Source organism: Aythya ferina (genome assembly GCF_964211825.1).
Source record: "Aythya ferina genome assembly, chromosome: 5".
In the NCBI taxonomy this organism is placed as follows: Eukaryota; Metazoa; Chordata; class Aves; order Anseriformes; family Anatidae; genus Aythya; species Aythya ferina.
Genome location: NC_140301.1, coordinates 18,919,259 through 18,931,360, shown reverse-complemented (window position 1 = coordinate 18,931,360; position 12,102 = coordinate 18,919,259). Strand labels below are relative to the sequence as shown.

General features: G+C 36.8%; 1 protein-coding gene across 1 annotated transcript in view; it reads right to left on the bottom strand.

Annotated features, from left to right (window-relative positions):
- MUC6 (mucin 6, oligomeric mucus/gel-forming) overlaps nt 1-11,517 on the bottom strand; it is a gene marked incomplete at its 3' end in the record, with an annotated part of 54,958 nt that extends 43,441 nt beyond the window's left edge. The window contains exons 1-4 of the mRNA XM_084522138.1: nt 10,343-11,517; nt 10,087-10,226; nt 9,515-9,609; nt 2,291-2,432 (exon numbers count right to left, since the gene is read on the bottom strand). Of these exons, the coding sequence (XP_084378264.1) occupies nt 2,291-2,429 (139 nt within the window). The 5' untranslated portion in view covers nt 2,430-2,432; nt 9,515-9,609; nt 10,087-10,226; nt 10,343-11,517. The remainder of the gene's footprint in view (nt 1-2,290; nt 2,433-9,514; nt 9,610-10,086; nt 10,227-10,342) is intronic.
- Between the last annotated feature and the right edge of the window lie 585 nt (nt 11,518-12,102).

Here is a 12,102-nt window from a genome sequence, read left to right as displayed (position 1 = left end):
TTCTTTTATGAGAGGATGACACTCTTGATTAATGTTGTATTTTTTTCCATGCCATCGTTGTAACTAATTTATTAATATCATAACACTCAGTAATCAATGTTATTCAGGTGAGCAGAGATTATGCTGGCTGTATACATGTATATTGCTCAGTAAATGTTTCTCAGTAGCTAGCTATAGTTCACTTTCCAGCACGATGTATAATTCTGCAATATTTTGAAATATCAAAAAAAATTATGTTAAACCAGAAATTATACATATTGAGAGAGCCAAAACAAGTTAGCTAAGTAACAGACCATTTTGCACTGTACAACTTAACTAGAAAATTATATATGTCTACTTCTAGGATATTTTGATGCTTTTAGGATCGCTAAGAAAACATTCCACTCTCAGTAATACACCCTTTTTTGTGTATCATTTTAGCAGCCCTGCATATGTTTGGATAAATTGCTATGTATCTTTATAAACTGTCAAACCAAAATACACCATGTGGTTAGACCCTAGGTCTTGTGGGTATTTAAGTAATTTCCAACTTGGTAGCTTGTGCCTGTGAAATTCCATTGTTCTTTTTAGTATGTATAGATACTGGCTGCAGCTTGGTAACAATCCAACTCAGCAGCTGATCTGTTTGTTGTTATGTTTTTTCTTTGAGGTGCATTATTTTTCTTTATTATTAAATTTTGAATCATCATAAGGTATATCAGTTTAACACGAGACTATTAAGATCATACATATTTTAACTTCCAAATTATTCCAGATGACTGGTGTTTAAACAAATATTCCAGAATTCTGATGATAGCACCGTTTATGCTCAATGAATACAACCTTTAATATCTCAGACATGCAGTTTCAGAATAAGGTAAAATAAGGCTCTTGAACAAAACAGGGTTATATTTATTCTTGATGACTGAGACATTCACTATGACTGGTAGGGCAGATAAGGAAGTTTTGTCATTCCAGGGAAAACTCAGTATCTGGCAATGTTTTGTAGCACCTACTCTGCTATGAAGAGTCAAAAGGCATTCCTACGCTACTGGTGTGTAGAATTAATGGAAATGGTTAACTTGTAGAGTTTTTTTGGTATAGATTGTGCCAAGGTAGCACCATGTTCTATTATCGTAGCTTAAATATATACATTTGAACATATCTGGTATGAATACAGGCTTGGAAAAAAAAAGTTTAAAATATTTCAGAAAAAAATATCAAATTTCAAAACTTGGAAAATAGGATTGCCACATGAAAAGGACTTCAAGCCAATTCTGCTGTCTAAGGCAGAAACACTAAATGCCTATTGTGATAACTAAATATATGCTGACTGCATCTGCCATGAAAAATTTGCAAATTATTAATGTAAACAGAATTTAGCAACACACTGAACAAAGCTTTAAGGAGTAAATGAATGACAAATTTGTCATAGCCATGGACAACCAAAAAAGAACTGAGTAGCTGTTTCTCTGTGTCGTTGTAGACAAAGGTGGGGTATTTTTGACTTCTCTACTACAGTGGAAAGGAGTTAGAAGGACATATTCCTAGACTGTAAAACATACTGCCATATAAGTGTTCTGCTCTCACAAAAATAAAATCAAATAGAATAAAATAAAATAAAATAACTGAAAAATTACAGGAAAACAGTGAATGGTGAGTATTAAGTACTTTACATATGATTTTTTGAATAAAGGCTAAAAAAATCAGTATTACAAACATATGACAGGAAGGAAGAGGAATGCAAAGAATGTCAGAATGAGAAGGCAAAGTCTTTTGTGTTCTACCTTATACAAATTTCATCAGCAATCCATTATTTCAAAATTAACCAAAAAATCAACATAGGTGGAAAAGACAAGTTCCCATTTGGTCTGCTTGTTTCTCTTCTTTCACAAAGCTGAGTCAGGGAACAAAGGACCACATATACTGCTAAGCTTACTGCACACCTCAGAGGTTCCTATGTGGTTGTCCAAAAAGCAGGCAGGCAATCAGGTAGCCAGCCAGCTGGTTGCCCCTGCTGCCAAGCTGCTTTCTGAAGAAACTGACACTAAAAGAGATACATATTCAGAGAACTTTCCAAAAGTGGTAATTAATTTTTTATTTTTTTTTAGCTGAGAAATAGTTACAAAAAAAATGTAACCAGCTTTGGCCTTGTTTATATCACACCTTTAGAATCCCCTGATACTTATGACTATTCTGTGTGCCTTTCCACTCCCATCTCTTCGTGCTCTTTGCACCCTTCAACCCCCTCCCCAAGCAGCACCTAAGAGAAGCCTCATGTGACTGTACCATTAGAGACTAAATAACCCACCTTCTGATTTTAGTACAAATCCATGCTTCCTGCTTTCCTTCCGGTCACCAAAATCACACGAATTATTTTCCTTGGTATCTAGACAATGTTCTTCAATTCTGGAATTCATCAGACAGTCTTCAAAACACGTGAGACGCATCACCTACAACCAGAAAAAATACTACTGAGGGGACCATTAGGGCTGACATTCACCTGGAGCTAACTCTGTCTTTGAGCATTTGATTATAGGTATTTAAATATAAATTTCATATAAGAATGTAAGTTATGCTTTGTTGCAATGTACAGAGATATAGTGGCTATGGGTGTTGTGCAGGACTTCAGTTCTTGTTTCAAAGTGTATGTAAATGGAAATTGAATATAAACTAAGAAATACAGAGTGTGTGTAGGAAAAACAGGGAGTGTTCTTTCAGTGTTCCAAAAGTACTCTTGTACTTCAATGACTGTAAAGTCAAGTCTTTCCCACATACTTGTTTAGAAAAAAACAAAAACAAAGTAGAAAATCATTTAAAATACATGCCTCCAAAGTGGTAAAAACTTCATCAGTTGGAACTTAACTTTTAATTACAGCTTTTTGGGGACAATGGCCAGAGACCTCCCCGTGTTGGCTTTATGCCTCTGGCATTCACTTTGATGAATATGTCAAATACTGTAGCTGTGGGGACCTCAGCTGGTGTCATTCACTCTTTGTATCCTGCCAGCACAAGAGGCTGGGAAAGCCTGCCCCTCCCACAGCTCTCTGAAGCATATCTGCAGGCCTGAAGACAAACTTGGACAAAATATTTGAAGTGTTTCTGAGCCCTGAGTAAAACACGTGGGAAAAAATAAAATAAAAAATCCAAAGCCGACCAACAATGAAGCAAGGCCTGCCACTGTGAGAGAGAGCTCCCGAATGATACCATGTTATCCTTCCTGTGCACAGGAAGGCATGCAAGGCAAGCTTCATTTTCTCCCACGCTCTGTCCTGTATTCATGAACTCCGTGTTGTTGATGATGGATTTAAAGCAGTTTGGATTCTGATTGCTGAAGTAGTCTGGGCTGCAGAGTTTGTTCTTTAACACCTAGTTCTAGTCAATCTAGTGATGGGCATGACAGTAAAACATGGAATGAATGATATAACTGTGGAAAGAGAAATTGTAGAGGAAACATCTCCATTATTTGTGTCTTTATTTTTTCTCCTGATACCTACACATGGCCTTTTAAAATTTCCTTCAAACATTATCATTGTGAGGAAAATCTGTGCAGAATATCTTAAAAACAAATTCATCTTCTAGCAATTAACTAGTCTGTGGAAGAAGATATTCTCTCATTTCATTTACTTACAGCAGTGGGAATAAAGGCACTTCTTGCCATTGCTTCACGTGAGATCATTTGTGATGATGTCACAACTCTACAGCCAGATTAGAGTTTATGATGGACTTGGTGTGCTCCTCTTTTTACCCAAATAGAAAATGTCACAAATTACATTTTTAATTCCTTATATATTTTTTTTCCTCTTGGCTGTACTAGCATGGAGAACATTTATCTTGTGATCAAAATTTGGGAAGGCGCAGGTAACCGTTTTTTCAGCTTTTAGGCTTTAGCAATTAATGTGTATTCCTCTTCTAAGGGAAGCTCGGAGATCACCATGAATCATATATCAGCAATGTTCCTGGGCAGCGCACATTTTGATCCCATACAACAACAGAGCAAAGGAACAGAAACCATTTAACATGAAAGCAGGTATGGTTCAAATGTTTCTAGCTTAGTTAGAACTCAGTTAAATATGTCAGATGAGCAAAAACAAGGCCAAATTCTCCTAACCAATAGCCTCATAATTGCCATGCTAAATCTGTAGTTTGCAATTAAAGTTCAAACTGGATTTAGGCAAAATAAAGTTATTTGCTACTTGTTACATCACAACTCTATTAATTAAATAATTAGATTTTATTATCAGATAAAGAATGAAAAATAAATATACTGTGTGTACCAAGAATCCATTAAGTACACGCTTTGACCTCTACTGGTAAGGAAGTAAAATAAAACTTGTATTTATACAAATATTAAGAGCCAGGAACAGGAAGTCAGTAGTAATCGCATGTTTACATTGCGCTTTAATGTGTGTGCATTTTAGAAAAGCTAGTCTCTAATTGATGCTATTATAATGCATCTGCTAAGATAATACCTTTGAGCATATACTTTTGTTTACCCTTTACTTGATACATTTTGATCCTTTTTGTTTTTATGCACATTTTGATTGACAAAAAAAAAAAAAAAAAAAAAAGGTGCTCAGTTTGTAAAAGCTCTTTGAATGATGAAATCATGTTAGAACAGATTTCATTTATATATGACTTATATCTGCTTCTGAAATCTGGAAACCTCTTTCCAGTTCTAAATAAAGGAAGTTATGGAGAGAATGAAGCAAAGCTAAGGATGTAAAAAGTGTAAAGGGATTACTGAAGGTAGTTTCCATGCATACAGCATCAAGAATAAATGCCAACATCACAGTTTTTCTATGGCCATGAGAGCACTACCTAAGGAGAAAAGTAAAGAGAATGCATGCATACAAACATGAGCTCTTCTGCAGCAAGAATGAACAACTTACATCACTTTTACATATCTCTACTTTTGAATAGTAGAATGACAAATACATCAGCTGGCAACTTGCATCCCGATTACAGCTGTCTAATCCCCTGGTCCTGAGAGCTATGTTTCTGTCATGTCTGCTTCCATAAGCTGATCATTTAATGTAGTAAGACTTCATTGCAGGGAGACTGGCAGCCATTTTGTGCTGGTATTCATGTAGAATAAGGATGTCAGCACCAGATCCTCTCACAAAGATGTGCCAATTTCTGTTCTTATGTTTCACCTTAACACATACAACAAATTCAGATGTAAAAGCTCTTTGTTTCTGTGTATGATGAAATGTAATCTATATGCTATTATCAGTCACACAGTTATACTAAGAAGAGTTTTTCTCACGGGGAAAAAAGAACACAATTTAAAAATTCTGTGCAAATGCACATACATTTTTAATATTCTGAGGATCCTAAAGCAGATCAAACGTAACGATGTAGGAAGAATCAGTTGGAAAGTGAGAACTAAATATCAAATTGTCTTGTCTCGGCAGTTTTACTTTTCAGTTTTTAAACTGTGCATAATGTACTACTGAATTGCTACATTGTGCCATGAAGTTATATCTCTAATTCCTCAAACTTGTATTTACTCCCTTTCAGATCATGGGTGTCTCACACGCATATGTACAGGCAAAATGTAAAAAATATTTCAAGGAGCTTAGGTAGGATCTACTTAATTACAGTCCTTGCATTTGTGAGTATGACTACTCCCTCGCACTCTTTGTTAAAGTAACTGCTACATAACTAGTAGGTAGTCTCAATGATTTGTTCTCAAACTCTGTTAGTCCAGACTTGCTTTCCTTTCAGGTACATGCTCCACTACTTGACTCAGAATCTCCAGTTTCTCATTGTTTTCAGTGTAAGAGCAAGGAGAGGGAGGAATAACAAAAACATGCCCGTATGTTATATAACTGAAATACAATACAAACAAAGCATCTGCCAAATGTGCTTTCTAAGGTGCAATATGCTGCTACTTCCCTAAGAAGTCAGATCATTTATTACTAAATGCATCTAAGATCTCATCTGCTTAAGATTTTTTCCAAATAAGCTAGATCACTTCAACTATTTTAACAAAGCTTAACATATTTTCCACCTGCTAAAACTTACTGTATTATATAAACAAACATATGTATGCATGCACACATACACACTGCTCTTTCGGATTTTTCTGGCCAGCCCAGAAAACAGCACTGCAGTCAGATTTGATGACAGCCCTATATAGGACTGAAAACTTTGACCAATCCAAATGCTTAATGTGGCCCAACACATGTGGAAAAACAAAACAAAAAAAAGGAGGCAGATTTTGTTTCCCTGATGTAATTCTGGTATGACGTCCACAATTCTATTTGAGTTAACGTCACAGTTGTTCCAAGGCCTGTGACTGCTAACCAGTATAAAATATACTTATCTTAGTTTCTTAATGAACTATCAGTAGAGTACTTGCTTGTTGAGAGTATGTGGTATATGAGAACTTGAAATTGCCTGTGGGAAATCTGGCAAGTTGAACTGCTCCTGTATTTACATATTTTTAATTAAACAAAACTAATACTCTCATGAGGAGTACTGGCAGCTGTTGAAGTCTGGGATAAAACTCCCAAGCTCTTTAAAGATATTATTCTGTAAGTCTGAAAAGCAGTGGAAAATTCGTATCTGAAAAGTACCAGAATGTAAAGACCATTTTCAAAACAAAAGGGGAACTTAAGCATTTCTTTTTTCATCTTTATCTATCTTCCACACATTTCCCAGTAGAACCCATTTTATTTGTGCTTCATTGATCTTACCTCAACGTTTGCATATACTCTCAATTACTACCACCCTCCTCACTGTGTGTGGCAGAGTGGTGCCTATGTAAACATGAGGATTTGAAGAACTGTTGCATATTCTTTGCCCCCACTATGGAAGCTTATGTTTCTGGTTACTTTGGGGTTTGGTAACCTCTAAGTTTTCAGTAAGCAGACATTGTAAAGTGTATGTTCTATACAGAGATAGAAAAGGATGGGAAGACTGTTATGCTGTCTTCTCCTGCAAGAACCACAAATATATATGTAAGGGAATTTAATCCTTAGAGCATCCTTACTGACTTTTGTTAGGCTTCATATAGGGAGCTGGGCTTTGAAGGCACCTTTATTCTGAGGACTAAGTCAAATTCAGCTTCAAACAGCATATTCCATTTGTATGAATCACAAATGCTCTATCATACCTTCTGGTACACCCCTTTCATGACCTTGTTTGACTTTATTCCTATAATGCATCAAGAAACAAAGGTACTCTTCAATCCTATTCTTTCACAAAGGCAAGACAGATATTTGTCACGTGGTTCTTGTCTAGAGCTGCTGTTTTACAAAGACCATGAAATGTAATAGAAACATTGAGGTCAAGGCCTTGCAGATAATACACAAGTAGCAGGCAGTCCTTCTCACTGCCATATTAAATAGGTTCTTGGATAAGCTTATTCCTCCTATAGGCTAGCTTATTGAAAAGACTACCAACATTTGCCAGAAGAGCATTGCTAATAACTACAGCCTTTTTCCACAGCTTTCAAGAGACTTTTAGGAATATTTACCTCATATAAGGGAGTCTGCTGAAGATAAGGACTAGGACATGCAACCAGATTTTAAATTGTATGGGAAGGCAGTACAGATAACAAAGGACTACCTAATACAGACACACACACACACACACATATATACGTAAAACAAATGATATATTTGTAATAGATTGATGAGGAGGTGCTCTGCAGCATTGTGCATTGGCTGCCACTTTTCACGTACTAAAAACTTTATGTCCAGATATATTTATTCTTTCTCTGAAAGCAATGGGATAAGGCCATGTTATTGTCTGGAAAGATGTTTAGTAGCCTTATACCGGATGAGATAAAGCCACCGGACTGCTGAAGGTACACTGCATGAAGGTTCTTTCCAATTTCACAGATAAGAACAGTACACTTAGGACACTGCTGTCTGTATTACTATATTGAGTTGCATCACTGAGATTATAACTCCAAAGGTCTTTTTTTTTTTTTTTTTTTTTTAACAGTATGTGAAAATGACCACGATTGAAATTCTTGCAGGCAAGAATAAAAATCAAAAAGTATCTCAACAGTGACATAAACATAATTTATCTTATCAGAACATCCTTAAGTGTTAGAGGCTTTGAAATACCAACTGCAATGCTCACCAATTCGTACAAATATAACAATTTAAGAATGGAAGTTAACTTCACATTACTTCTTGTCAGTAAAGACATGCAGTCCTGTTCCTTCCATATTGCCTTTCTACATATTGAATCCATTTTGAAGCATAATAGATTTCGACCAGTCATGTGTTCAATTTAACCAAAAAAATGTTCACTCAGATACTGGCAAAGAGTGAAGGAAGAAAATCTCTCACTAGACTATGTACTGTTATGTATCATCATTTAAAATGTCCACTTTATTCAGGAACAGTAATTAAGACAGTTCCCAGACTATCTTTCACAGAATTAGAAACAGGAAAAATAACGAGGTAAGACTTTCCAGATTTGATAACAATGATGATCCACATAAAGACAGTACCTTGAGGTAGCTAAAGATTGACGTACAGTTGAATGCCTCAATGAACTAGGGATCCTTTGTTTGATCACCCATACAAAATGATATTGTACCCAAGTGTAGCAACAAAAAAGCAAAATGATAGCACAAGAACTCCGGGAAATTACACAAGTTATTAGCGAGCTGGTTTGGAAGCATCTGTGACTTGTGACCTTAACAAATAACTGCTGCTTTTGCCAGGATCAAGCATCCAAATATGTCAACAACTTACTTTTAGTAAAGACACTCATGAAATCACAAGTTGGAGACGTATCTCCAAGACAGAGTTTTCTTTTCTTTTTTTTTTTTTTTTAATTGGAAATTACTTTTCATGGGGCACTCAAAACTTCTGGGTCGTACCGTGCTTTGTTGATATCTTCACATTGAAATCATCTGAGAATGAAATTGCTGGACATCATCAGAAAGTTTTTGAAACATATGACACTCACCTGCAAGTAGAGCGGGTAAACTCAGTTTGTAATGTCCTGAAGTCAAAATCCTAGCATTAAGTTCAAACGTTTTTTGTGTTTCTCTATTTTTATCACAATTTCCTACTTCAAATTACAAAAGTTGCTGAAGTTCTCCCCTGCCTCTTTGACACTAGAGTTCCATGGATATCAATGCAAAAATAAGCAGAAGCATTCAAAAACATCAACAACTGACTGAGATATGGTTCTACTCTTTCTATTATGACAATCCAAGATCTTTAGTGATTATCTGTGACACTTTGACATTGGAGCTGCTCTCAGCCTCTCCTAACTAGATAGGCCTGATGCACTTAAAGCTTACTAACCAAGAACACTGATGTGAACTGAACAAAAATAGTAAAATAAAACAAATATTGTAACTGTGGCTCTGGGGGCTTGTTTGAAGTTAGCGTGGAGTGAAATACAGTGTTAAAGAGTAAATTTCTCTCTCCCCAAGGCCTACTCAGCTCTTCCAGTTGTGTCTTTATGCTATAGAACATTATACTAAATATATATCCTCCATTGCATGCTTGTTTACAAGCCATAAATAAATAGATAAAATCAGTCGTGAACGTACCGTACTGACTCCTGTGACACATTCAAGCAGACTCAAGTCTTGAAAATTACTCAGTTTCAAAAGTACAGTGAGCTCATGCAGGTGTGAAGGGGTGCCTGATTAAGAAAATATCTGGTGAATTCAAAATAATTTAACCCATAAATTCATAATGAAGTACCTTTACCACAGGCTATCCTCAAATAAGGTGCCTAATCACTTAAGCTATGTTAAAAGCACCACATCCAAACATGATGCAAATTAAAATTGTTAGCCAGAAGTTATGCCTGCCAAGTCAGAACTACTGCAAGCACAGAGGAAGTGATAAACAACACAATAACTTTCCAAGATACTGTGTATGAGTCACTTATTTTTCAGTATTCCTCTGGAAAACGATCCAAATCCTCATCATGTAAGAAAGACTTCTATCGATTCTAAACAATTCATAGGCCCCTTCTAACAGACAGAAAATAAAAAGAAACAAACAACCAAACAACAAAAACCCCCAAACTTCCTGATATTCCTAGAATTTTACTTGTCATAACTTAGATTTTAGCATCTTTTCAAACATCCTTCAGCTATGGTTAGTGACTCACAGGGCGGTGTGTTTGGTAACAGCAGTGCCTTCACCTCATGGGCTCTGGGACTTAACCAGCACCAGCTGCGTCTGAGCCGCCGATGTTGTGAGCAGGCTGTGGGCCTGCCATTGTGACTTCCTCATTAAAACCAAGTTTTCCTGAAAAAAAGGAAAAAAAAAAAAGTGACTAGAAAAATTACAATATTAAATGGGGAGACTTCAGATGTTTTTGATTAAAAAAAAAAAGGAGAGGACTGCAACAAATCCTCACTCACAGCGTCCTCACGGCCCAGCCTTTCTCCCTGAGGCACGTTTCCTCCCCAGGAAACCTCCTTGGCCTCTGTTGCCCTCCGTGCAGTTCCCTCTGTGCTCCCAGGATCTCTCCCCTCAGAGGCTCAGGGGTCATTTTTGCTTCCTGCTCTTCCCAACAATTGCTCTAAGCCTTGCGCTAGGGGCCTCCTCACAGCACAGGATCGTTCTAGAACCTTCTGCAGCCCTGCTTGTGCCTGGTTTCCCTCAGGGAAAGCCCCGCCCCTTCCTCAGGATCGCAGCTGCCTTGAGGGAACAGGGCTGATTTCTTCTGCCAGCCAGCCGCCCTCTTTTAGGGCTGCATACTATAAAATTCAGGCTAAATGGCAGACAAGTGCATAAAATCTGTACTGTTCCACATAGTTTGAAAAAACTAATTGGGGGTGGTGATGGGCTAATATGATTTGCCAGAGGTTTGTGTGACTTTTTGCTTCACCTGCAAATACCAGAGGGGTCCCTGATAGTGTATCTCAGTGGGGAAACATGCTAAGGTTAGCCTTAAAACCTGCCTCTTGTTTCTGTGCACTGAGAGGAATTATGTTTTGTCAGAGGATGGGGAGCTGTCTCAATGTGATTTTGCTTCAAGCAGTCCCTGAGGGAAGTTCCTGGCCTCTGAAGGGCAAGTGAGGTGCTCCCCTGAGAAGTGACCATGCTCTGAGCCCTCCTTTCAGCGGTAGCTCAGTGGCATATCCCACAAGTGGCTATTCTGCAGTCAGTGGTCATCATTTCATCTGTAATGCCTGTAGTCAGCCTGTCTGAGCTCCCTGAAGCCATCACTCAGAGGGAACACTTGCTGTGATCCAAGTAGTCTGCAGTGGCACTGAGCATACCCTCGCTGGCTGCTTAAGCAAAGGTAGGAATGGCACATAACCATTGGGCAAGATCATAGTTTGTCTAAAATGTCTAAATTCGGTTAAAAAAACATCTATCTGTGATGCCTGTGTGAGCTGGTGGAAGTTTGTTTCAGGCCTGGGTTTATTTTTTTAGCCACAGTGCATTGCCACTGCTGTTACACTTCTGTTTGTTTTGCACCTCAAGTGCAGCAACCTGACTGATTTTAACACCAAATTTTACTACTGTGGTTTTAAAATCAGTCCTGAACTCAGTGAATATTTAGATATCTCAAAAAAAAAAAAAAAAAAAAGCCAATAAACTTGGTAAAACATTAAGTGTCTCTTGATAGAAAACAAATTCTGACATCTATCAAAGGTTTAGTTGTATTTACAGCTGTATTTCTATAATTTCAATGACAGTACACCCTTCTTGTGAACAAAAACCCCACCCAGCCATGTTTGTTCAGTTTGATTTGACCCTAAAGCTTCTTTATTGGTAGCTTGCAATTATGAAGCTTTTTATTGCAATGCAAATAGATATAGAGTGTCAAACAGAATTCAGTAATGGCATTGATGTAGTCTATTTTGATTATTAAAGTATTAATTATCATTTTCCTTAAGTTCTTTGCTGTAATTTGTTCAAAAGTATATATAAAATAAACTTTTAAAAAGTTGATTTTAAAGCTTTTAAAAAGTTGATTTTAAAGCTTTTAAAATCAACTTTTAAAAGCTTTTAAAATCAACTTACCTGTGATATGTCAAGAAGTAGCATCTTTTTGGTGTAATTTATATTAAGCACATTAAGAAGGTATGTTCTCTTGAGCTCTAGGCAAAGAGCAGAAAAATAAAACATACAAATTTCTAAAACTATTTTTCATTTTGTAGACCAGTCT